Source organism: Glandiceps talaboti, chromosome 14 (genome assembly GCF_964340395.1).
Source record: "Glandiceps talaboti chromosome 14, keGlaTala1.1, whole genome shotgun sequence".
Taxonomy (NCBI): Eukaryota; Metazoa; Hemichordata; class Enteropneusta; family Spengelidae; genus Glandiceps; species Glandiceps talaboti.
The window spans coordinates 1,733,586-1,760,921 of record NC_135562.1 but is presented as its reverse complement, the minus strand read 5'-3'; the positions used below and the strand labels follow the sequence as shown (position 1 = coordinate 1,760,921).

Here is a 27,336-nt window from a genome sequence, read left to right as displayed (position 1 = left end):
TGTCGATGAGTAAAATAACCTGTCATATCAAAAAGAAAACATTCTTGTAAGCAAGACCCGTTTTCATGGTTTTACTTCTATCCATTATATTGCAAGTATATATACATTATATTACCTTTGTTACAAGTATATATACCCACGTTCTATATACATGGACAGAGTTTCCCTTCAGTATAAGATTATAGTTTACTTGGTAAGAATATGCTTCGTGGAACAGTCCCTATTGAATGGTCAAGGCGGCTTGCCCAACAACTCTATGATATATATCACAAAGTCACTAGAGCCCAACAATAAATGCCACATGTGACTAAATGCGGGTACTGTGTATGGTAATGTAGTAATCGCTGTAGGTGTCATTGAACATGTACAGGTACACTAGTATACCTGGAGTATTCCCACCGATTCACATTCGCTCTCTTGATAATAAAAAGATAGACAATACATTATGTTTGAACACATCATAAGGAAATGCAAATAGTCAAATTGACAAATATATCAAGTAATGACTCTATTAGAATATGTCACAGTGTTAGAGCCCCCCCCCCCCCCGGAATGACGACTTTACGCTGCTGGGAGTGGGGTTATCGTTTTTACGACAAGCCACACACATACCTTTGTTATACAATTAGGTTGTAAATTTCCATATGTCAATTATGTGTAATTTTAGTATAGTCAATTAAGTTATCTAACTGGTATGTAGGTCAACTAGAACTGTACACAAGCAAGCATGGCGTTCAGGTGTTAATTCAATTGTTATTGATAAAATGCAAAATAGTGAATTCAGTGAGTACAAAAGGATATCCAGTATGGTGTCCTCGGTATCTACATTTTATTTGTGTTACCCTCCATTTACAAATCCATTCTCATACAGATAGGCATGTAGTGTTTTTACAGTATATACTACTATGAACACTATGTAGCTTGAAACAGAATCGTTTGGCTCGACTAACTTTGCTACATTTCATCTGGTACAAATGTATAAACAAAAATCTTACTAACATTGCTATTATTGTAACATTATCCTCAGACCACTATAGGTTAGTGGTCTGGGTATTATCTACGCAGATTGTTACACTGTAAGTAGCAACGATTTGTTTAAATACTAGTAGTACCCGACTCTGTGTGTACAGCTATTGTGTCACCTCAGACCACTATAAAACGTCTTTTTAGTAGTCTAAGGTGTCACTCAGTGGGGATGACTGGTCAACATTAACAAAATTATCATATAGCCAATTACTTCTCATGTTGTCTCGCTTGTAAAAAAAAAAAACCCGTAGGTGTGCCCAGTAAAGTGTATACAATAAACAGTTAGATCGCAGTACCCTCATTAACATAGAGAAAGATAATTTGAAAAACCAGCTCGTTACACTGGGCGCCGTAATATTTTGATATAACATAGTTTCCACTCTATGTACATGTATTTGTGACTTTTTCTACGTACACGTGAAAAACAATTCATCCTTTGCAAACTAAGGCAAGAAGGAAATACTAGTGAGTGTCTGACATAAATGTAAGGGGTATCGAATGGGTAAGCTTATAGTACGAATATATAATTTATTACGCAAAACACGGTACAGTAACCAAGGGACCTATATACCTATTCAGAATCAAATACATATTTTAATAGTAAACGAAACAGGTAATCTAACGAACTTGTAGACATATCAAATCACAACATCTCAATACTACTAGTAAATGTCCAAAAATGTACAAACACTTGGGAAGGATATTTAAGCTTATGTTTGAACTCTGGTGATGATACAGAAAATAAAGAACGGTGTCGATGAATCCAACGCGTATTCAATGACAATGTGAGGCACAGTGCTGGATTCCACAAGACTGAAAACAATGTAGCAATCAATTTGCATGTATAGGTTCGAATCATTCACAGTTTTTTGTAAAGGTTACGGGTAACATCTATCACTGTCAGTTCCCCATATATAGTTTCCCCGTTTAACCCCGTTTAACCAAGGAAATTACGAGTGACCACTAAACTAAGGAGCCTTATAACTGCAGGTCAAAATAGAGTAGTGACCATACCTTGTGTCGCCAGTATATTCTGGTTTCTGGTTGAATGAAGAAAAATATTGAGGAATGATATTACATTATTCCTGCAGGTGAACATTGTGTGGTCTTTCGAATGTTTCGATTCTGAATGAATGACTTGTATACACGTTGTTGTTGTTGTTGTTGTTGTTGTGGTGGTGGTTGTTGTTGTTGCTGTTGTTGTTGTTGTTGCTGTTGTTGTTGTTGTTGTTGTTGTTGTTGTTTAGAATGACCAGTATATAAATACCATATATTCTGTTCGAACGCATACAAATTTGCAGAATGACTCTTGTTGGACCGGAATGATAAATGCTCAATAATTAACCCTGTTACTGTCATATATGTATGTATGATATTAGTAAGAGATGATGTATTGGTACAGTGAGTTGTGGGTTCGTACGCTGGAATTGAAAGAAGTAAATGTATCAAAACCAAAAGCTCCACTACACCCCTTAAACATTACACACTGTCAGCAAGTAACAATCTAGGAGACGGACTTGGCTAGCTTTTGCTACTTCCCGTTCTCTCTTAACCATTTTACCAAAGAATGTCAAATATTTCTTCTATTTCAAGTCTGTAACAAATGGGTAATAAATAAATAACACAAAAAACATTACCGTCTTTCGGTCCTCAAACCCGTCTAGTCTTCAGAATGCGACCAAGGACGTTGTGGAAATATAGGTACAAAACAGTCGACAATTTACGTCTAAAGTTCCTACAACAGTCGACAATTAACGTCTAAAGTTCCTACACCCCAACTTTGTGAAACATGAATATAAAATGAATTCCTACATTGAATAGATTTCTTGTTGAGACCCGAATTCGACTATATTAGCATAACATATTTTCAAATCACATTCATATGTTATTCATACAGAAATATCGACATTGTCCTGTTTTTGTTATTATCATATGGATGTTCATTTAGTACAATAGCTAAAAGGAACTAGCACCACTCGTCAATCATTGAATTATAATAAAACATGTGTTTGAAATCATTAATTAGTGCAACTCGTTGTCATCTCTTTCGGACGAGAACAATATAAAATAGTTGCCATACCAACACAAAGACATAATGCTCCAGCCGCTTCTTACGGCCAGCTCGAGCTCGAGTATCACGCTCCGATAAGACTGGTTTGAGTTGTCACGGCAAACATGAACGGGAATAAAACTAGGACTTAAAACAAACCTTATTAAACTCCAGGTAGTTAAGGACGTCGACGGTAACGTTCTATAAGACATGTAGCCGACGTCTTGTCCTCACGCCAACCCGCGGTTGAAATTTGAAGACATCTTCGCACATATATGTGTAGATATCTGTGCATTGCCAGATACAAGGGCGTGCAACTAACTAAATACCCGTATGTAGCTTACATCTCTTCTAATGGAGGACATATTCCCGAAAACACATTAAATGTCATTTAAAGTGTACCACCATTTTCAACTAACTGTACGATGCTAGCATAAATACGGGTGGTTGTTAAATGTGGCATTCTATGTACTATTGTCTAGATTTTAGATTAAGTTAATATCGCATCCATGGAATTATCACCTCTAGTGCCACATGGTCAAATAAATTGGCCGATCACTGGCCTGTAGCTTGCAATGACATGCTAAAGTGTAATTAACACATCCTCAAAACCGATTGGCGAATTTGTGACCACACACAGGTGTCCAGTCAAAAATCCTTATTCAGTAGTAAGCTTGAGGATCTGGATTTAGCTCTTTGATGGGTTTAATCAACTGCTTTTAACAATGTTGGGTCTGGAAATGTTTTCTTTAAAGCCAAAAAAAATTGTTTCAGGTCATGACATTTTGTCTAAGTGCAACGAAGCTATTTTATTTATTATTACTATTCTATGGAGTATGGATTTGTTGATTGTTGTTAAAGTGGCCATATGGATGAGAATTTGGTATTTATTTTGGATTTTTATTTGATAAAACAGCTTCACTATGTTTTTCTACTTGAAAATATGTGAAATAACATATATCAAATGTATGTTTGCAACTCAATAAACTGCAAAACATTAAACGATGTGTAAAATGTTTGTTATTGTACGTACAATAACAAACTTTTTACACTTTGTACATCTTTTTGCAATGTATTGAGTTATGAACATGGACTTGGTATATGTTCTTTCGCTTTTTTTAAGTAGAAAAACATAGTGAAGCTGTTTTATCAAATAAAAATCCAAAATAAATACCAAATTCTCATCCATATGGCCACTTTAATGGTAAGTGGTCAGAATCTCAGAACCTAAGTCTTCGTTGTCAGTGAGATGTACTCAGTACAGAATAATTATGAAAAACCTGATAATAATTATGAAAAACCTGATAATAATTATGAAAAACCTGATAATAATTATGAAAAACCTGATAATAATTATGAAAAACCTGATAATTATGAAAAACCTGATAATTTCTTCATGATTTGGAGATTACCTCTTTTTTAATGCTAATTATTTTAAAATTATGACAATACAAAAAAAAGATAATTGCCCAATTTTTTCTACAGTATTTAAGTTAGTATTGCCAGTAGTATAAGTAATTTCAGTGTTGTCTTCTAGTTATACTTGTTAATCATAAATATACCAAAAATGCAATCTTTTAAAAATGGTAGAGGTCGCTTCGAAAGTCACTAATTGACATGAAAACCATAAATTCAATGATGGAGTCAATCAAAAACCACAACAGCTAGGTTGTGCAGAAATACTTTATTGAGAAACAAAACATAGTAAATGTGGTCCTGTGAATGTGCACCTCAACCTTAAAGGGAAACGCCTCTCCAGGAAATAAAAGGCATTTTCATAAACAGTGGGTTCTGGAGACTCATTTAATGATTTTACATCACCTACAATTACTGCTGAAACATCAATTTGATCGTGTGCCTTTATAGGGTATCTCTACTGGGCACCGCATTGAATCATGGGAGTCAGCAGAAATGTATGCATGGTTGAACAATGAATATTCATGACTCCTAATTTCTTATTCCCTTCTCTCATGAATATTCATTTTTTAAATCGCAAGGAATTGCAGGTGATGTAAAATCATGAAATGATGCTCCAAAAACTATAGTTTATGAAACTGTCCGTATTTCCTGGAGTGGTGCTCCCCATAAATACATTATGTGTACAACAACATGACAAAACAACAGCTGGCTAAACTCTGTACAGGTATACTGGCGTTCCATTAATTTGTGAATAAGTCTTACAGTGTAGAATGTCTACGGCAGTGCGTTTAAATCTTACTTCCCTTGATTTATTAGTTACCATAACAACATTCTAAACTCCACATACCAGTACATACATGATTTTATACCAGTGCAGATTTCATTACAGGATTTTGGGCTTTATACGTGATACATTTAATTAAATACCAACTCCTAATTAGTGCTTTTACAGTAATACAAATGAAATTAAAAGTTTCTTTATCTTTTGTGTCATTGGATGATAATTTGTAATGAAATATTTTATTTTCATAAAATATTAAACTTTATTTCATGAATCACAGACCTACAGACTTCATAACAAAATACACTACACTGTACTCTCTCTTTATGGTTAACGTATTGTAGACTATATGATACTGGTTCCAAGATGCACTGTATGCCTCTCTATACAACACTATGTATTCTGTATGTGCAGGGAGAGGGGTTTTTGCACACGCTATTCAGGGGGATAGTTGTTACCTGACCATACCCTGGGTTTACTAGTAAAAACTGGCAGTCACTGTCAGGGCAATGTCTTTTTCTGTTAATTAAAGTGGCACAAGAGTTTGTAAAATGTTTACTCAAGTGAAAATACTTATATAAAACTTTGATTAAGCTATTCCAGTATAATGCTAATGTCAATGTATGCCTTCTATAACATCACTTTGCTCTTTTGACATTGTCAGAACAGTTGATTGCATAGTCGAGAGTTTGTGTACATTTTTGCATAGTCGAGAGTTTGTGTACATTTTTGATACTACATTTGTAATAATAAATTACGTCATCGGATCATTCATAACTTTAAGTTACTAGTATATCCTAATACCAGGTTTGAGTTCAATTAATTGCAAGTGATTGTCAAATACACATCAGTAAGTAACATACTGGGAGTACCTTTTAATCTGCAGAAAAAAATTACATACAAACCTAACTTTCAGCTCATTAAAATAGACACAAACTAAAACCATTGCTGTTCCATGTACTAGATTACACAAATGGGTGATATCAGTGCTTCTGTTGTGTGCATATAATCACCCTGTAATCAAGATAGTGTAAACACTGGAAGTCCATAAATGATACGCTGCAAGGTCACGGAAGTCATCAAAAATGATACCTACTGTCAGTATAATTAAACCAATGTCCATTCAATAGCTTAATAATAATAATAATAATAATAATAATAATAATAATAATCTTTATTTATACTGGATAGTTCTTTAAGTATATAAACACTTGTCTCCCAAGAAGTCCAGTGAGGGCCATCCCTCATAGGTTCAGTGTTAATGCAAGAGGAAACCGGAGTACCCAGGGAAAACCTGCATTGTTCGGTAGAGTCAAACTGAACGACACTCTTCTTACTTACAGCGTGCCAAATTTAATCGAACCCTGAATGAGGTTCGAACCCCGACCGCAGTGGTAAGAGGCAAGTGGTTTAACCACTCGGCCACCGACCACCCCTTATATCAACATGTATCAATAGTTTTTAGTTTGTGTTCATCTTATTTAGTCGAAAGGTCAGTTTCCAATGTTATAAGTTTGGTGAACATACAAGGGTGTTTGTTGTAACAAATTGTTCATTATTAAAAATACACTGGTGTTGTTATAACAGACTGTTCACTATATCAGAGTCCATTATAGAGAGGTTACAGTGTGCATGCACTTAATACAACAAAAGTAATTCTCAAAAATAAACGTAACAGAGTTAAATAACAAAATCATGCGGAACAAAAACTACCTGAAGACTACAATAAATAAAGCAATTTGTAAAATTTGTAAAATTTCTTATTTCAAGACTGTATCGTCTAATGAAAATGATGCACTGCTTTATATCCACTCATAACAAGGATTTTTTACTTTTTGTTATTATTTCAAATTGATATATTTACCATGAGTTGTTTGATACACAGTCCAGTCATGCTGATAAAATAACTATTTTGGATCTAGTTTTTGAAATCACTATGTAGCTTTCATCATAATCTCTCAGTTGTCATCAGCATAATGAGGTCAGCTGTTTGGTCAGGTGACTATTGGAATCAGCTGTTTGATCAGGTGACTATTGGAATCACCTGACAGTATGACAGTAGACTGTTGTACATAGGTGTGGATGATGTCTGAGAGATTGACATGAAAGCTAGCTACTGTAGTCGTTTCCAAAAAAAGTAACTTTATCAGCATTACCTATAGTTAAGTATCAATTTCTATTCAATTATTTTGTAGGATAACATTGTTGATGTTATACAATAAAAGTCTTTTGAACAATTCACAAAGGAATCCTTACTAGTTTATGCAGTTACCGGTAGGCACTGTATTGTAAACCTTACTAGTTTATGCAGTTAGGCACTGAATTGTAAACCTTACTAGTTCATGTAGTTAGGCACTGTCAACTGTACACATTCTGCAGCTCTTCGTTCACTAAATTGAAACTTAATTTTCCAGGATTAAATAACAGCCCTCTAGGACTTACAGCCAGGGATTTGAAAATGGTAGGATATGTACGGACTTCCCCTTATAAACAGTAACCCTGTTTATTAAGGATCAAGCAAAAGTGAGTTTACCTCTTGGCTAAAAATCAAAACAAACATATTTGAAAACCAATCACTCAAGTTTGTTTCATCTGTCACCACATCTCAAATATTAGCTCGTAATTAACAATTTCTGAAAAATGGTTCGTAAAAGTTTTGTTCCTTTGTACAAAAACTACTACAAAAAGTGTCAAAAGGATGATGTGGTGGATTCATTTAGCACCTGAAAATATTGCAAAAATTAATATAAATGTCTTTTATGGTCTTCAATTCTAGTCAACCATAGAAGTCTCTACTCAAAACAAGAAATACCTGAGTCTTTCCAAACACAAGAGTCAACTTTGATGAATTCTTTTCATTACATTATGTAGCAGTCACATTTGGTAACAGAAGATTTATGTGGATACACACAGCTTTTTTTTTATTACATTATACATTTTGGCAACAGAAAAATAATGTGCACATAACACTTCATATGTTATGCAGCTACAAAAATTATGTTTGGTTAATAAAGAACATTACTGTGCACATACACACCATATTTAGTAGGTGAGTGGTATGAGTGGTATGTTTTGGTCATAAATAACATTACTGTGCACATACACACCATATTTAGTAGGTGAGTGGTATGAGTGGTATGTTTTGGTCATAAATAACATTACTGTGCACATACACAACCTTATTCAGTAGGTGAGTGGTATGTTTTGGTCATAAATAACATTACTGTGCACATACACAACCTTATTCAGTAGGTGAGTGGTATGTTTTAGTAAAGAATATTAATGTACACACAGTCATACATAACACTTTTCATTCATTATTTGACTGGTATGTTTTGGTAACTGAGCATTAATGTGTACATACATAACACTTTTCATTTGTTATGCGACTGGTATGTTTTGGTAACAGTGAATATTAATGTGTACATACATAACACTTTTCATTCATTATTTGACTGGTATGTTTTGGTAACAATGAACATTAATGTGCACATGTGCAAAGTTTTTCAGACAAGTGAGTGACAACAAAAATCGGCTCTGAAAATGTCAGTTTTAAATTAACTACTTTTGGACCTTATATTTTTTCAAAGTTTTTGGTGATACTCTACGCAGCGACACAACAGGGTAGTTATTTAGTGATAAACTATCCGGTAGCTTAACAGTCTTTGGTACATTACATTGTAAATGTCTTATCTTAGCATCACCTTTCTGTCTACAACTTGCATCCTTGCTTGCACCCTTCTGTGTAAGTGGGCATTGTTCCTTCTTAGGATGAAAGTACTTCAGTACAGATTCTGTTCTTGTCGTGTTTGCATTATTTGTTTTCCTATGTTTGTTTCTTGAGGGTGAAAAACAAGACATGGTGTCAGTATTCAAAGCCTTCACTTTATCACATGCATTTTGAGAATTTTCATTGTCATGTTTCCGTTTCTTCTCAGAAGAACTATTTGCATAGAAGTGTGTAGTTGGACCATCAGGTACAGAACATTGTAACACTTGACTTGTGCTGGCTTCGTCTACGTTTTCTGGATGCTTTAGTGGCAAATGCAATTTTGTTTGCTCAAGACGTTTGCTTTCTGTTGACGAGTTTCCTTGGGTTGAGCTATTTGGTTTTAACAAAGGTGCCATTATAGAGTATGTATTTGCAGACATACGATTGATAGATACGGTAAGTTTCCTGTTAGATTTTCCATAACTTTGTATTGTTGAAGTATCTGTGCAAGTAATGGCTTGTGAAGATACTGTAGACGTGTTACTGCTATGAGTGATGTCTGCTACTGGTAAACTACTGACTATAGTGCTAGCATTAGAAATATCAGATTCAACAACATCCTCTATGGCTTGTTTATCAGAACGCACACCAACTTGGACTTGAGTTTTGAAGAACATCTCGAGTTGTGTTTTCACAGCATTGCTTGAAGTATCTTGTTGTTTAGTAGTAGCGTTGACACTACTGCTCTGTACCGATAGGTTGGAATCATTTACACCAGGAGAATTGACAGGATGATTAACAGAATGAAGAACTGGAAGCTGTGATGAACTTTCTGACGGTAGGAGAGCTCTCACATTTTGGGTACTCTGTCTTGTATTTTGTGAAGTGTTGATTACTTGAGTACAAGACTTAGGTTGTAATCCTGATATTGACTCAGGTATTCTTAATCTTATCTCTTGTTCTGGTACTGAGACTGGTAATGACTGTGTAACACGCACACCAGGTCTTATTAGTGAATTTGTTGCTGGCATGGACTGACGTAGTGTAAATTGAGGGCCACCAATAGAGTACTGATGAAGTTGCACAGGAACCTGAGCTTGCTGAGTACCTGTGACTGAAACGTTATGAGGACTCAGAGTATTTGCTGAAGGATTTTGAATGAGTTGAGTAGTATTTGTCATCTGATGGTTGAGGGCGCTAATCATTTGAGGATGTTGATGTACTGAAGATGACGCAGTCTGATGTGTGATAGTTGTTGGTGGATTTTGCTTCTGTTGTTGTGCGGCAGTCACTGGAGGATACAGCATATGCCTAACTGCAGTTGCAGAATGGTTCTGGAGTCGTTGGTTTGCTGCGACTAAAGGTTGTTGGAACTGTTGTGGATTACTACATGATGGTGGGTAGAGTTGTTGATTTGTAGCAAACAGAGGTCTTTGGAACTGTTGATTGGTTATTGAGGTAGTTTGAAGTCTTTGATTTGCTGCTAACAAAGGTCTTTGGAACAACTGATTTGCAATTGTATTTGTTGATTGAAGCTGGACACCTTGATTTGCTGCAGTTATTGCTTCTTGTAACATCTGTGAGGCTGATGAATTCTGAACTCGTTGGTTTGCGGTAGCCAAGGTATGATGGAATTGCCAAGTGGTATTTGTTGATGGGGTCTGAAGTCGTTGGTTTGTGGTAGTAACAGGAACTTGAAATGGCATAGTCATTGTTTTTGTTGTAGAATTCTTAAGTTGGTGATTGGCTGCTGCCAGAGAAGCTTGAAACTGTTGTGGGTAATGAAATGATGGATTTATTTGCTGATTTACCACAGGAGAAGGATTTCGGGGGTAAAGTACAGTTCCAGGATTATTTTCGTTTTGGGGCAAGGCAGTCTGGAAACATGACGACATCTGAGGATGAGTATTTGCAGGACTTGGATGAGATTGAGTGGAACTAACTTGAGAATTCTGAAGATGGTGGTTTGAAGAACTTGGACGAAGATGAGTCTGAAGATGGTGATTTGACAGAGAAGAATTTGATGAACTTGTCTGAAGATGGTGATTTGATGGTGAAAGTAGTTGGTCCTGTTGAGGTGTACATGTTGGGAGAAGCTGCATTTGCTGTGTCATACTGTGTGATGGCGTCCCTCCTTGGTGAGAGCTCACAGCTGTACGATTTGTTAACTGTTCTGTAGGGACTACGAAAGTCTGCTGACTGAGAGTGGTTGCAGTTGAAGGATGTGGAGCTGTTGTTGAATGACCAAGTAACATATTGCTTGTAGAAAGTTGACGATTCTGAAATTGTGTATCAGAAGACTGCACTGAAATGTGGACATTTTGTTGAACAGAATCTTTTTGTTCAGTCTCACTGGTCATGCTCTCCTGTTTCACATCATTCTGTTTTCTGTTATCCCATAATACCAGAGAAGACGGATTTTCCCGAGTATCTGTTCTGATATGATCACCTGATTCCACCTAGAATTAACCAATGCAAAAGGCAAATAATAGAAAACCGGGTCACTTGTAGGGAAAGGGTGTCTTGGAAAAGCTTTTTTCAAAGTTCAAGTGTAGCTACGATCCCTCCACCTTTTTCTAGCTGACAGTCTAAACAGTAGAGTCTGGATTTTACTGAAAGGCAAACAAGCGTAAAACCTTCAGTTAAAGATCAAAGAAATTAAGCTGAGCAGAGCGAGTGTTCTCACCAGAAATTAATGATAGAGTTTGTAACAAATTTACATAACAGAAGAATATATTGTAGTGTAAAGCAACTGTTATCATTCTCAAGAAGTCATAGGATAGAAGCTACGACTCCATAAAGGCCTGGACAGAACCCTGTAAATCATAGGGTGGACCACTGCTCTATAAAGGCCTGGGGAGAACCCTGTAAACCCTGTAATACTGCTAATTTGGTAGTCTAGATACAATATTTAGTGATCTACATGCCCTGGACTACTGCTAATTTGGTAGTCTAGATACAATGTTTAGTGGTCTACATGCCCTGGACTACTACTAATTTGGTAGTCTAGATACAATGCTTAGTAGTCTACATGCCCTGGACTACTACTAATTTGGTAGTCTAGATACAATATTTAGTGGTCTACATGCCCTGGACTATTACTAATTTGGTAGCCTAGATACAATAGTTAGTGACCTACATGCCCTGGACTACTACTAATTTGGTAGTCTAGATACAATATTTAGTTGTCTATATGTCCTGGACTATTACTAATTTGGTAGTCTAGATACAATGTTTAGTGGTCTACATGCCCTGGACTATTACTAATTTGGTAGTCTAGATACAATGTTTAGTGATCTACATGCCCTGGACTACTACTAATCTTCAAGCCATGCATCAATATCTTCTGGCTAGGTGTACTTACCTGTGATGTAGCAACACCATGATTTACAGCACCGTGTGGACTGGTTGCAATACTAATGTTATCAAAGTAAGCAGCTAAGTCTCTGTAAAGACAAGAACACGAACAATTAACTAACGACCCAACATGATCAATGAACTAACGACCCAACATGGTCAATGAACTAACGACCCAACAGAAGTACAAGTGTCTCAAACCAAGCATATGATGACAGCCCATTATACTATAGTAGTACACCACAGGCAATGGTGACATGATGTCATAGGACGTGATGACAGCCAATACGCCATACTCCAGGTACTGAAGTTCTGGCCATTTCTCAGGTATTCACCACAAGAGGGTGCACTAAATCAGGGAAAGTGAGAAGGGCTAAATTTTTTGTCATGGCCACTGGTTGCATGAAGTAGTGAATGAAATGTAGTTGTGGGACATATAGTCACTAATAAAAATAATTTTCTACACATGTAGGAACAACATAAAAAGTAAATAGTAACTTATTGTCTGCTGTCTTTATGCTACAATTCTCTACTAATCTGGCCCTCACTTCCTGTCACTAAACGACTTGTGAACAGTGCTCCCAGTGGCCAAACCATGAAATCTTTTGTTTTTTCAACAACCGGAATATGGTGTATTTGTGATGCTGACATGATGACAGCCAACTTCCTGGTAATGCTGACGTGATGACAGCCAATTTCCTGGTGATGCTGACGTGATGACAGCCAATTTCCTGGTGATACTGACGTGATTACAGCCAATTTCCTGGTGATACTGACGTGATTACAGCCAATTTTCTGGTGATGCTGACATGATGACAGCCAACTTCCTGGTAATGCTGACGTGATGACAGCCAATTTCCTGGTGATACTGACGTGATTACAGCCAATTTCCTGGTGATACTGACGTGATTACAGACAATTTCCTGGTGATACTGACGTGATTACAGACAATTTCTTGGTGATGCTGACGTGATTAGTCAATTTTCTGGTGATGCTGACACAATGTCAAAGAACGTGATGACAGCTTACAGAACATAAAATTAGGACTTACTTTTTAAGCGCAACTCTCCTTTTAAGTGGTCCATTCTTGATAGATTCTACAATAGTGACAAAGTCTTGTAACCGATGACACTTCTCCAGTACACTTTTCATGTGTTTTAACCAAATCACAATTTTAGCTCTATGTTCAGCTGTCACTGAATAAAACCAGTCCATTTGCTGTAACATAAATACAGTATATTGATGTATCACTTTTCCAGTATTTAAATCACCTTTACATTCATCAATCCTAGAACACACCTCAATATAGACTGTAAGATACACTGTGCCGTTCCACCCTCACTGTTCTTGGCATATTTTTACAAGAATAGTCTGTCTGACCTACTCTTGATAAATTCAGGAAGGACATTATATTAAAATAAGACTCATCCTTTCCCAAACCTACTGGGATTCTTGGTTCATCACTTTCGAACATTTCTGTGTACTCGATTTCAAGTGCTTTATGAATGTTCTTGACTGATTGACTAATTGACTAATTGATTGATTGATTATCTAATTGATTGATTGATTGATTGATTGATTGATTAACTAATTGACTAATTGATTGATTGATTATCTAATTGATTGATTGATTAACTAATTGACTTACTTGTTGCATTTTTTGTACAGCCTCAGTTAGAACAGCCACTAATATTGAGCTATCAATCTTTCCAACCACTTCCCATAAACGAATCAAGCCAACACATACCTAGGTGAGAAATAAAATAAAACTTGTACTTTTTGGACAACATTGTTATAACTAATACAATACTAATGTTTGTTCGTTATAAAACTTTCAACACTGTACTCAAAGTGCTTTCATTTCCCCTGGCATGGACCTAAAATGGCACTTTCTCAACTCACTGGGGAGCATATAATGTATTGCAGTCTTGGTAAGTGCATGGAATTAAAGCATTCACATTGCAACCTCTGTCCTACCAGGTCCCCAATTATACAGTTGGGTTTACTGTGGTACAACTGTGGTTCAAATCTTACCCAAGGACTTTAGCCAGAAACAAACGACAGTGGAAACGATCGAAATGACAACTTGCAATTTTCACGTCAGATAAGTTAACTGTTACCCGTTGTGATTCCAAGTCAGACACGTTAACTGTTAACCATTGTGATTCCAAATGACTTACACAGCTTATAACACACAAGCAGTTCATGATCAGTTGACTGCACAGACATTTGATACTTCAATCCTTCTGTATCTGTTTATCTTGACATCGTAGTGTCTGATGTTGATAGCCTCCCTCCGGCCACCGAATGGCCAGCTGTAACTATGGTGTTTGCCATTCTGGTGAGGCCTGTCAATTCAATGTTTGAACGGCTAGTGCATTATAACCCATGTACATCATTATGATCTACCAAACTGATAAACATTTTTGGTCTTTACAACACCATTGACAACATCATTGTCACATAATTTGCATAAAATAGGCCCATACGATTCACTGACAAATCATTGATACTTACACAGTCACATAATTTGCATAAAATAGGCCCATACGATTCATTGACCAATCATGGATACTTACACTGTCACATAATTTGCATAAAATCGGCCCATACGATTCATTGACAAATCATGGACACTTACAGTCACATAATTTGCATAAAATAGGCCCATACGATTCATTGACCAATCATGGATACTTACACTGTCACATAATTTGCATAAAATCGGCCCATACGATTCATTGACAAATCATGGACACTTACACAGTCACATAATTTGCATAAAATCGGCCCATACGATTCATTGACCAACCATGGACACTTACATTGTCACATAATTTGCATAAAATCGGCCCATACGATTCATTGACAAATCATGGATACTTACATTTTCACATAATTTGCATAAAATCGGCCCATACGATTCACTGACCAACCATGGATGAGCAGTACTAAAAAACAATCTTGCATCTGTAGGAGTACATTCTTCTAGGAGACTTGAAATCTGTCATGCAAGAATAAAACAGAGAATATAAACAAATCATCATCCTACTAACCCAAGCTATTTCTCTGTACCTGTAATAGCACCAATAGGGAACTTGCAAACCCACCATGTTGAATGTTGCATCATGGGAAATGTGATAATATAAATACTAATCAATTAGTATTAGTTTCAGAGACACCTCCCTACAGAGATTAAATTAAACCGACATCCATTCAATAGCTTATCACTGTTGTATCAATATATGGCGGCAATAGTTTTGTTTTGTGTCTATCTTAGAAAACTGAAAGCTCAACTACAAGGGCAATATGTGAAATTCATGGGGAGGAGAAGCATTGAAACGAAGAGCCTAATCACCTTGAATACAAAGTTCATGTACTAGTATCATGTAGTGTTCATCCCCCTCTGTACACAAAACATACCATCAGTACACAAACTTACCTTTGTGAGGTATTGGGTGAGTACGCTGGTGAATGGTACGGTACTTTTCCCAGCTATTACATGACTTGTAACTCCTCTACAGCGTTGTGATTCTAGTAGTTTATACACTCTGTCATGTCCATTCAGTTTAAAGTAGAGATCAAGCAAAACCATACTGTTGACAGTGTGTTGTGTATGGCGACTAAACAGAAATGAGAAATTTCATTCATTTAGTAAGAAGTCAGTACGCGTTGTAGGAGAAATCCTGATCTCATTGAGTCCGTTATCACAAATTTTCTCTCAAAATAATATTTTTTTAAAGTTGCTTATTAAACTATCTCTTATTTTTCAAACAGCAAACTATCTAATCAATTTTCTTTAACCTACATAGCCCAATTAATGTGATTTTTTACCTCAATTATACAAGAAAACTTTTAAGAATGCTTGATTTTATTTCTCAGTGTATACTTACTCTGTTATAACCTTGTCAATGGCTTCAAGACACTGTTTACTGTATTTGGGCCACTCAGTTCTGTTATGGGAATTAAACAGAATCAATGGTAAATGGGGAACACCAGTGTAGGAAAGCGTCTCAAACTGTTTAATGGCAGAATTTATGATAAATGATAACATACATACAGACACAGGCAGACATACATACACACAGAAACAGACAGAGACACACACACATACATACACAGAGACACACAAACACAGACAGACAGACACACACATACATACACAGACAGACATAGACACAGAAACAGACACACACATACATTCACAGACAGACACAGACACAGACACAGACACACACACACACACACACACACACACACACACACACACACACACACACACACACACACTTCTAAGTAGACGGTGTGTTGTCTTTTGAGGTAATTGAACACGTCCTACCCACTGAAACTTTTAACAATTTCTAAGTCCTCCACGGATGGTATGGCTTCAAATCTTCTGACAGCTATAAACACTAACAAATCTCTATCATTCTTAGCATGTATCGGTCCAAGACATAAAATCTGAAACAGATAACATAGCAATATACTCAAATACATCTTGTTACTCAATATGTTCAACATTTTAAATCTAGTAGACCTTTCCATCATTGCAACTGTTTGCTTTCAGTAAAGATGATAAGGTTTTGTTACAAGAATACAACTTACAAGGCAAACCTGTATACTTCACTTCCAAGGGTGTCACTGGAAAATCTTAAATCAAATTTTCTGCTTCTAGATACACTAATTACTAACTTAAGGAGTCTTGCTATGACTTTTGAATCAAACCTGGCACAAAGATTAGATAACTTACCAGCTTAAGGAATCTTGCTATGACTTATCAATCAAACTTAGCACAAAGATTAGATAACTTACCAGCTCAAGGAGTCTTGCTATGACTTATCAACCAAACTTAGCACAAAGATTAGATAACTTACCAGCTTAAGGAGTCTTGCTGACTAATCAATCAAACTTAGCACAAAGATTAGATAACTTACCGGCTTAAGGAGTCTTGCTATGACTTATCAATCAAACTTAGCACAAAAGATTAGATAACTTACTAGCTTAAGGAGTCTTGCTATGACTTATCAATCAAACTTAGCACAAAGATTAGATAACTTACCAGCTTAAGGAGTCTTGCTATGACTTATCAATCAAACTTAGCACAAAAGATTAGATAACTTACCAGCTTAAGGAGTCTTGCTATGACTTATCAAACAAACTTAGCGCAAAGAATAAATGTAACTTACCAAATTAAGAAATCTTGACATGGCTTTTAGATCAACACTTGACGACCCATACTCACTAAATGTAGCGCTGGGAATCCGTCTTGCCATGCCCATAGCATACCAAAGCACAAGGTCTTTGGTGATTTTAGGAATGGCATTGTAATTAATTTCTGAAGCTTAATTTGGAAAATAAAAACATAAAAGAGAAAATACATTTGAATATGAAATATTTATCTCTCCAATAGGTTCACTTCAGTGGTCACTTATTGGATTATTGTGTATTCATTAGGTTTCAAATAACTTGTTTATCATTAGGCAATGGGAAGACCTGTATCACTGTGTTCTATTTTACAGAAGACTAAAGACCAAGGTATCAATGCCATACGTTTTTGCATTAGTGTAATCTTATCAGAGGAGCCATGAGAATAAGGGATGTTATGTCTCATTGCAGATCTCATGAAATGTGCAAATATACAGAGCAACAATGGTTGTCAAACATGTGATCGCGGTCAAGCTTTTGCCCTGGCTATGTGCGATAACACAGAGAACAAGTGTTGCTAAGCATTTGACACTTCCAGCCTGACCACCCTTATGTGGTTGCTATGGATGCAATGGCTCACACAGGATCTCGTAAAATCTGCTGCGAGACAAAAAATGGCTTATTACATAGGATCAGTTTCATTCTTGACTAACTTTTTCTACAGCTCTGCCAGGTAACAGTTTATCACACCTAACTTTAATCCTAACCTGAACTGAGCTTTTAATAGTCTGTAAGGTACTACGTGACGGGGTGCCCTCAAACATCGTTGAACCCCTACTAGAGAAGAGAGAGAGGCCAGTGAGGGCAGAACGACACGATGTATCTTAGTCAAAGCCTTCAATAATCTGTAAGGTACTACGTGACTGGGTACCCTCACACATCGGTTAACCCCTACTAGAGAAGAGAGAGGAGGCCGGTGAGGGCGGAATGACACTTTGTATCTTACAGTCTAAGCCTTTAAGAGTTGACAAATAAACAGCTTTTATGCATGAATTCAAGGTGACTATCACATGAGTGTACATAGCATTCTACACATACAAATTAATACATGATTTTGGACAAGGTTGCATACACAGTGCATCATGGTGCTAAGAGATCCACAGGATTCAAACAGTGCTCTTGGGTCCAAAAACCACTTGGTCATCATCACCAGAATCTAACATTAACCTGTTTACATTGCCAACTGTGATATTGCTTTGATGTTTCACAAACTGCTTCTAATGGTAGCAAACAGCTATAAATTAATTCAGTCATATCCCAACGGCAGTTATCAGCATGCCTGTTTGTAGATATTTACATACCATTCACTATATGTAAATTATGTCAGTACTTTCTGAGGTCAAATGTCAAAGGTCGCCAGTTGATGACATTTATAGAAACACCTACCTTGTTTGCCTCCTGATGCTTGTACTAAAACGGTTTCTAACAGTTCACAACCACTTCTCATAGACTGCCTGACAATTACCCTGGAAAATAGTACCATTGATTTTTAAAAAAAAAAACAATTCATGTCAAAGTATACACACTATAAGCTATTTTACTGTAGTGAAAATGCTTATATAAAACAATAATTAAAGCAACTCTAGCTGCAACTAGGACATAATATTGTACACACCCTGAACAGTGGTACTCAATAACCTAGTAAACATACTTGGGTAGCCTTACACATAAAATGGTACAAGTTATCTGTTTAAAATGATTTTTTGGTCAGCACACAAATGAATTACAATTTCACCTTTATACTATGTAGAGATAAAACAGACCTCTAAATGACATGTACAGTGTCTAATTACTGATATTTTCACCATTTCCAGTGAATATATTGTTGGTTGCTACTAGCATAAAGAAGTTTAGGTGACATGTCGACATGACTCTCCCCCGAGTTTATAAAAATACCTTTATTTCCTGGAGGAGTGTTTCCGATTAACATTACTAGTCACCTCATAACCATGACAACACAGTATTTACCTTTCAATGACATGACTATGGAGTCCTTCCAAGCCATGTTTAGTGATGTACTCATCCTTCAGGAGACCATACACTGCAGGGCTTTCAATCTTACATTGTATTGATGCACTGTTCAAGAAATGTTTCAAAACCCATGGGTGTTTCTGAGGGGGAAAAACGAAACATAACTCTGTAATTTTAATTTTCCTTTAATGTTCATCGAATTGGTAAATTTATTACAGTTGCACTAGCTGAGTTTGCAACTTTTTTTTACTCAAATGAAAATACTTACAAATATCCATAAAACCTCATTTAAACTATTCTAGTAAAATATGAATGTGTATACTTTAGTGACTGAAAAGGTTTAGTTGAAATTGTTGTAGGTGAAATGACTGACTAGTGTCAGACACAGGACAGACATTGGTTGGTCATTTCTATAGCCCCCCCCCCCCCCCCCCCCTTATTGGAGGCTACTTTAGTAGTGCATCAACTGAAATAAGTATGTTCACCATAACTTACCTGGAAGACAGGTTTAAATTCATTCAATATACCAGTCACTGGTGTAACATTTTCTTTGGATATAGCATCAGCAAGTACAGTGGCCATACACATCATTCTAACTTGACAAAGAATGCTCACTTCAACATGTATTTGTGGATTTGCACTTTTTCTGCTGGACTTTATTATCATTTCAGAAACAGCGGAATAGTTCTGAAGAATGGAAAAGAAATCTCATATCAATAATTCATCCTCTATCAGTAACCTAATAGTGAATGGCTTTTATAATCTAGCTATCAATCCAATTTAACTGTAAAAGCGTTAAGCTTGTATAGTGGGTCAGATATGTAATAATACCAGACTCCTGTGCTGCTTGAGTTCCAGCGTGGATAGTCAGGAGTATTTGTACTCATACTTGAGTTCCAGCGTGGATAGTCAGGAGTATTTGTACTCATACTTGAGTTCCAGCGTGGATAGTCAGGAGTATTTGTACTCACACTTGAGTTCCAGCTTCGATAGTCAGGAGTATTTGTACTCATACTTGAGTTCCAGCGTCGATAGTCAGGAGTATTTGTACTCATACTTGCAGAGTTTTCTACTGTACTTTCACTTGCTATACTCATGAAAATATGGCCATCATGAAACTGCAAGCTTTCATACAAAACTCCACGCTTGCACTCATTGATTTGTCATTTCAATGTTTGTAACCTCTTTGTCGATTGTGAAAGTACAGATGCAGAGAACACTGCAAGCTCTCATGCAAATACTACAAGTACATCACACTCGCACTCACTGATTTGTCATTTCAATGTTTGTAACCTCTTTGTCGATTGTGAAAGTATGGATGCAGAGAACACTGCAAGCTCTCATGCAATACTACAAGTACATCACACTTGCCCCCTTGTGTCATGAGTTTTATCACAGTTACTAACATAAACAAGTATTATTACCAGTTATCTTACCTTGTAAGTTTCCATACCAGGTTCGTCAACTTTAGACTTTAGAAATTTTGAAATTATCCATTCCAGTACACTTGCCTGAAATGATGATGGTTTACAGTGGTTAGTTTATTACCCCAATACTTACACTTAAACACACACAATGGTTTACAGTGGTTAGTTTGTTATCCCAATACTTACACTTGAACACACACAATGGTTTACAGTGGTTAGTTTGTTACCCCAATACTTACACTTGAACACACACAATGGTTTACAGTGGTTAGTTTGTTACACCAATACTTACACTTGAACACACACAATGGTTTACAGTGGTTAGTTTGTTACCCCAATACTTACACTTGAACACACACAATGGTTTACAGTGGTTAGTTTGTTACACCAATACTTACACTTGAACACATACAATGGTTTACAGTGGTTAGTTTGTTATCCCAATACTTACACTTGAACACATACAATGGTTTACAGTGGTTAGTTTATTACCCCAATACTTACACTTGAACACACACAATAGTTTACAGTGGTTAGTTTGTTACCCCAATACTTACACTTGAACACACACAATAGTTTACAGTGGTTAGTTTATTACCCCAATACTTACACTTGAACACACACAATGGTTTACAATGGTTAGTTTGTTACCCCAATACTTACACTTGAACACATACAATGGTTTACAGTGGTTAGTTTATTACACCAATACTTACACTTGAACACACACAATGGTTTACAATGGTTAGTTTGTTACCCCAATACTTACACTTGAACACATACAATGGTTTACAGTGGTTAGTTTATTACCCCAATACTTACACTTGAACACACACAATGGTTTACAATGGTTAGTTTATTACACCAATACTTACACTTGAACACACACAATGGTTTACAATGGTTAGTTTGTTACCCCAATACTTACACTTGAACACACACAATGGTTTACAGTGGTTAGTTTATTACCCCAATACTTACACTTGAACACACACAATGGTTTACAGTGGTTAGTTTGTTATCCCAATACTTACACTTGAACACACACAATGGTTTACAGTGGTTAGTTTGTTATCCCAATACTTACACTTGAACACACACAATAGTTTACAGTGGTTAGTTTGTTACCCCAATACTTACACTTGAACACACACAATGGTTTACAGTGGTTAGTTTGTTATCCCAATACTTACACTTGAACACACACAATGGTTTACAGTGGTTAGTTTGTTATCCCAATACTTACACTTGAACACACACACAATGGTTTACAGTGGTTAGTTTATTACCCCAATACTTACACTTGAACATACACAATGGTTTACAGTGGTTAGTTTATTACCCCAATACTTACACTTGAACACACACAGTGGTTTACAGTGGTTAGTTTATTATCCCAATACTTACACTTGAACAGACACAGTGGTTTACAGTGGTTAGTTTGTTACCCCAATACTTACACTTGAACACACACAATGGTTTACAGTGGTTAGTTTATTACCCCAATACTTACACTTGAACACACACAATGGTTTACAGTGGTTAGTTTATTATACCAATACTTACACTTGAACACACACAATGGTTTACAGCATATGCTCTTAGACAGAGTTGAAATACATGCACATCATCCAGTATTTTCTGTTTGATCCCTGCAAACAAACAAATTTTGATAAATCAGTCCACCTTCTTCAGGTGTTATTTATTATGAATGGTTCAATAACTTAGATTTGTCAACAAACTAGGTAAATCATTTACGTTGTGAGTTTGGAACTACTTGCAAAGCAAGTAAACAACAGTTTTTGGTTGAATTTTTATTTCAATTTCTACAATCAAATATTTTATTCGAATGACCAACAAGTTCAAAATCAAAATAAAACATGTTCATAGAAGTATATGAAACAAAAAGTATAAATACCTGAACTTGACTGATCGATTGGTGTCTCTCCACAAAATAGTTTTAGTAAAACCAGTAAATTTTTGTCTGAAATTCTCGACAGGAGAGAATTTGAATTTTTGTATTTATTTGTCGCCTGGCCTACACTTTCTTGAGCGAGTTTTAAGAGTGCTTCATCCACCTTGCCTATGTAAATAAGATACTTTGGTAGCCGTTCTCGAATTTCTCTGTTGAAAATGAAAGCAAATCAAACTGTTAATCCTTAGAAAAGGTAACAGAGATAAAAGATATCTTATAATATTAAAACAGGGACACTGAGTCCTCTTGTAATTTCTGAGTTCTCTCTGAACAAGGTAACAGGGGTACTGAGCCCTCTTGTAATTTCTGTGTTCTCACTGAACAAGGTAACAGGGACACTGAGCACTCTTGTAATTTCTGAGTTCTCTCTGAACAAGGTAACAGGGACACTGAGCCCTCTTGTAATTTCTGAGTTCTCTCTGAACAAGGTAACAGGGGTACTGAGCCCTCTTGTAATTTCTGTGTTCTCACTGAACAAGGTAACAGGGACACTGAGCACTCTTGTAATTTCTGAGTTCTCTCTGAACAAGGTAACAGGGACACTGACCACTCTTGTAATTTCTGTGTTCTCTCTGAACAAGGTAACAGGGACACTGAGCACTCTTGTAATTTCTGAGTTCTCTCTGAACAAGGTAACAGGGACACTGAGCACTCTTGTAATTTCTGAGTTCTCTCTGAACAAGGTAACAGGGACACTGAGCCCTCTTGTAATTTCTGTGTTCTCTCTGAACAAGGTAACAGGGGTACTGAGCCCTCTTGTAATTTCTGTGTTCTCTCTGAACAAGGTAACAGGGTCACTGAGCACTCTTGTAATTTCTGAGTTCTCTCTGAACAAGGTAACAGGGGTACTGAGCCCTCTTGTAATTTCTGTGTTCTCTCTGAACAAGGTAACAGGGACACTGAGCACTCTTGTAATTTCTGTGTTCTCACTGAACAAGGTAACAGGGACACTGAGCCCTCTTGTAATTTCTGTGTTCTCACTGAACAAGGTAACAGGGACACTGAGCCCTCTTGTAATTTCTGAGTTCTCTCTGAACAAGGTAACAGGGACACTGAGCCCTCTTGTAATTTCTGAGTTCTCTCTGAACAAGGTAACAGGGACACTGAGCACTCTTGTAATTTCTATGTTCTCACTGAACAAGGTAACAGGGACACTGAGCCCTCTTGTAATTTCTGAGTTCTCTCTGAACAAGGTAACAGGGACACTGAGCCCTCTTGTAATTTCTGTGTTCTCACTGAACAAGGTAACAGGGACACTGAGCACTCTTGTAATTTCTGAGTTCTCTCTGAACAAGGTAACAGGGACACTGAGCACTCTTGTAATTTCTGTGTTCTCTCTGAACAAGGTAACAGGGACACTGAGCACTCTTGTAATTTCTGTGTTCTCTCTGAACAAGGTAACAGGGTCACTGAGTCCTCTTGTTATTTCTGTGTTCTCTCTGAACAAGGTAACAGGGACACTGAGCCCTCTTGTTATTTCTGTGTTCTCTCTGAACAAGGTAACAGGGACACTGAGCACTCTTGTAATTTCTGTGTTCTCTCTGAACAAGGTAACAGGGACACTGAGCACTCTTGTAATTTCTGTGTTCTCTCTGAACAAGGTAACAGGGTCACTGAGTCCTCTTGTTATTTCTGTGTTCTCTCTGAACAAGGTAACAGGGACACTGAGCCCTCTTGTTATTTCTGTGTTCTCTCTGAACAAGGTAACAGGGACACTGAGCACTCTTGTAATTTCTGTGTTCTCTCTGAACAAGGTAACAGGGACACTGAGCCCTCTTGTAATTTCTGTATTCTTTCTAACATGGACACTGACATCTTATGCTATAACAACACTACACATAAGCAACTAATCACTTTGAAAGGCACAAACACTTCAAACTTACTATACTATACCACTATATTTATTAAAGTGTGAGTAGAAAATGGTATGCCCTAACATAGGAAGTGTGAGTTATGTTTTATCTGTATTAACATTTGCAGGTTAAGTCCATGGTAAGATAATGACTGTGGCAGGATTACGGTTCAACTCATTGACTGGAGTGTTTGATCACCATGCTAGAAGACTGACGGCAATCTTAACAAGCAGGGCTCAAATCAACAGTAGTCCTATGTCCAGACTACCAATTCTTGTTATGGGGCTACCATAATTTGCAGCTGGTAGCCCACTCAGACTACCACTGATTATGTGATGAAGATGAAAGATCTATGGACATGAAAGTATTTTAATAACACACATATTTCCATAGAGGAAATCTGTTTTCAGTTCAGGAATATGGGACCACAGGTCACAATCCTTGGGCTACCAATTTCTGAAATTGGTAGCCAACTAGGACTACCAAAGAAAAGATTAATTTCGAGCCCTGACAAGGGTATTTACTGATCATCAAATGTAGAACTTGACAGCAATGTTTACAGATCATACTTACGGATCATCAAATGTAGAACTTGACAGCAATGTTTACAGATCATACTTACGGATCATCAAATGTAGAACTTGACAGCAATGTTTACAGATCATACTTACGGATCATCAAATGTAGAACTTGACAGCAATGTTTACAGATCATACTTACGGATCATCAAATGTAGAACTTGACAGCAATGTTTACAGATCATACTTACGGATCATCAAATGTAGAACTTGACTGCAATGTTTACAGATCATACTTACGGATCATCAAATGTAGAACTTGACTGCAATGTTTACAGATCATACTTACGGATCATCAAATGTAGAACTTGACAGCAATGTTTACAGATCATACTTACGGATCATCAAATATGGAACTTGACTGCAATGTTTACAGATCATACTTACGGATCATCAAATGTAGAACTTGACTGCAATGTTTACAGATCATACTTACGGATCATCAAATGTAGAACTTGACAGCAATGTTTACAGATCATACTTACGGATCATCAAATGTAGAACTTGACAACAATGTTTACAGATCATACTTACTGATCATCAAATGTAGAACTTGACAGCAATGTTTACAGATCATACTTACTGATCATCAAATGTAGAACTTGACAGCAATGTTTACAGATCATACTTACGGATCATCAAATGTAGAACTTGACAGCAATGTTTACAGATCATACTTACGGATCATCAAATGTAGAACTTGACAACAATGTTTACAGATCATACTTACAGATCATCAAATGTAGAACTTGACAGCAATGTTTACAGATCATACTTACAGATCATCAAATGTAGAACTTGACTGCAATGTTTACAGATCATACTTACGGATCATCAAATGTAGAACTTGACAGCAATGTTTACAGATCATACTTACGGATCATCAAATGTAGAACTTGACAGCAATGTTTACAGATCATACTTACAGATCATCAAATGTAGAACTTGACTGCAATGTTTACAGATCATACGGATCATCAAATGTAGAACTTGACTGCAATGTTTACAGATCATACTTACGGATCATCAAATGTAGAACTTGACTGCAATGTTTACAGATCATACTTACGGATCATCAAATGTAGAACTTGACAACAATGTTTACAGATCATACTTACGGATCATCAAATGTAGAACTTGACAGCAATGTTTACAGATCATACTTACAGATCATCAAATGTAGAACTTGACAGCAATGTTTACAGATCATACTTATGGATCATCAAATGTAGAACTTGACAGCAATGTTTACAGATCATACTTACGGATCATCAAATGTAGAACTTGACAGCAATGTTTACAGATCATACTTACAGATCATCAAATGTAGAACTTGACAGCAATGTTTACAGATCATACTTATGGATCATCAAATGTAGAACTTGAAAACAATGTTTACAGATCATACTTACGGATCATCAAATGTAGAACTTGACAGCAATGTTTACAGATCATACTTACAGATCATCAAATGTAGAACTTGACAGCAATGTTTACAGATCATACTTATGGATCATCAAATGTAGAACTTGACAGCAATGTTTACAGATCATACTTACGGATCATCAAATGAAGAACTTGATCCATACAATCCACCAGTTCCTCTCGTAAACTGAGCCAATTTTACATATCTAGCTGCATGCTGCCATCTAGAAATAATGTATACTACTGTGGTGAGGTACCAGCAATCACTTGTATTGGTGCATGTACATGCTAATGCTATTACTAGGTACACCCTACATGTATGTAATCTAGTTTTCAGTGCAAATACTGAAAGTTTTCAGTGCAAATACTGAAAACTAGATTACATACATGTAGGGTGTGTACCTGCAAAAGAGTGATTAATCATTACATGTACACAAACATTCCCTAAAGAGTGTGAGATATTACATCTTTGACCATTTGGTGTGTGGGAGTACACTGGGATTATTTTTCTCATGTTCTCTTTATTCTGGCAAAGACTAACTTTTAACCCATGCATT

General features: G+C 36.5%; 1 protein-coding gene across 1 annotated transcript in view; it reads right to left on the bottom strand.

Moving 5' to 3' along the window:
* Positions 1–11,551: 11,551 nt before the first annotated feature.
* LOC144445791 (uncharacterized) overlaps positions 11,552–27,336 on the bottom strand; it is a 28,531-nt gene continuing 12,746 nt past the window's right edge. Inside the window, exons 10-25 of the mRNA XM_078135430.1 lie at positions 26,914–27,003; positions 22,867–23,072; positions 22,515–22,600; positions 20,958–21,032; positions 20,017–20,208; positions 19,519–19,661; positions 18,937–19,016; positions 17,532–17,686; positions 16,685–16,806; positions 16,239–16,298; positions 15,788–15,968; positions 15,233–15,349; positions 13,994–14,092; positions 13,397–13,563; positions 12,353–12,434; positions 11,552–11,600 (exon numbers count right to left, since the gene is read on the bottom strand). Of these exons, the coding sequence (XP_077991556.1) occupies positions 11,598–11,600; positions 12,353–12,434; positions 13,397–13,563; positions 13,994–14,092; positions 15,233–15,349; positions 15,788–15,968; positions 16,239–16,298; positions 16,685–16,806; positions 17,532–17,686; positions 18,937–19,016; positions 19,519–19,661; positions 20,017–20,208; positions 20,958–21,032; positions 22,515–22,600; positions 22,867–23,072; positions 26,914–27,003 (1,858 nt within the window). The 3' untranslated portion in view covers positions 11,552–11,597. The remainder of the gene's footprint in view (positions 11,601–12,352; positions 12,435–13,396; positions 13,564–13,993; positions 14,093–15,232; positions 15,350–15,787; positions 15,969–16,238; positions 16,299–16,684; positions 16,807–17,531; positions 17,687–18,936; positions 19,017–19,518; positions 19,662–20,016; positions 20,209–20,957; positions 21,033–22,514; positions 22,601–22,866; positions 23,073–26,913; positions 27,004–27,336) is intronic.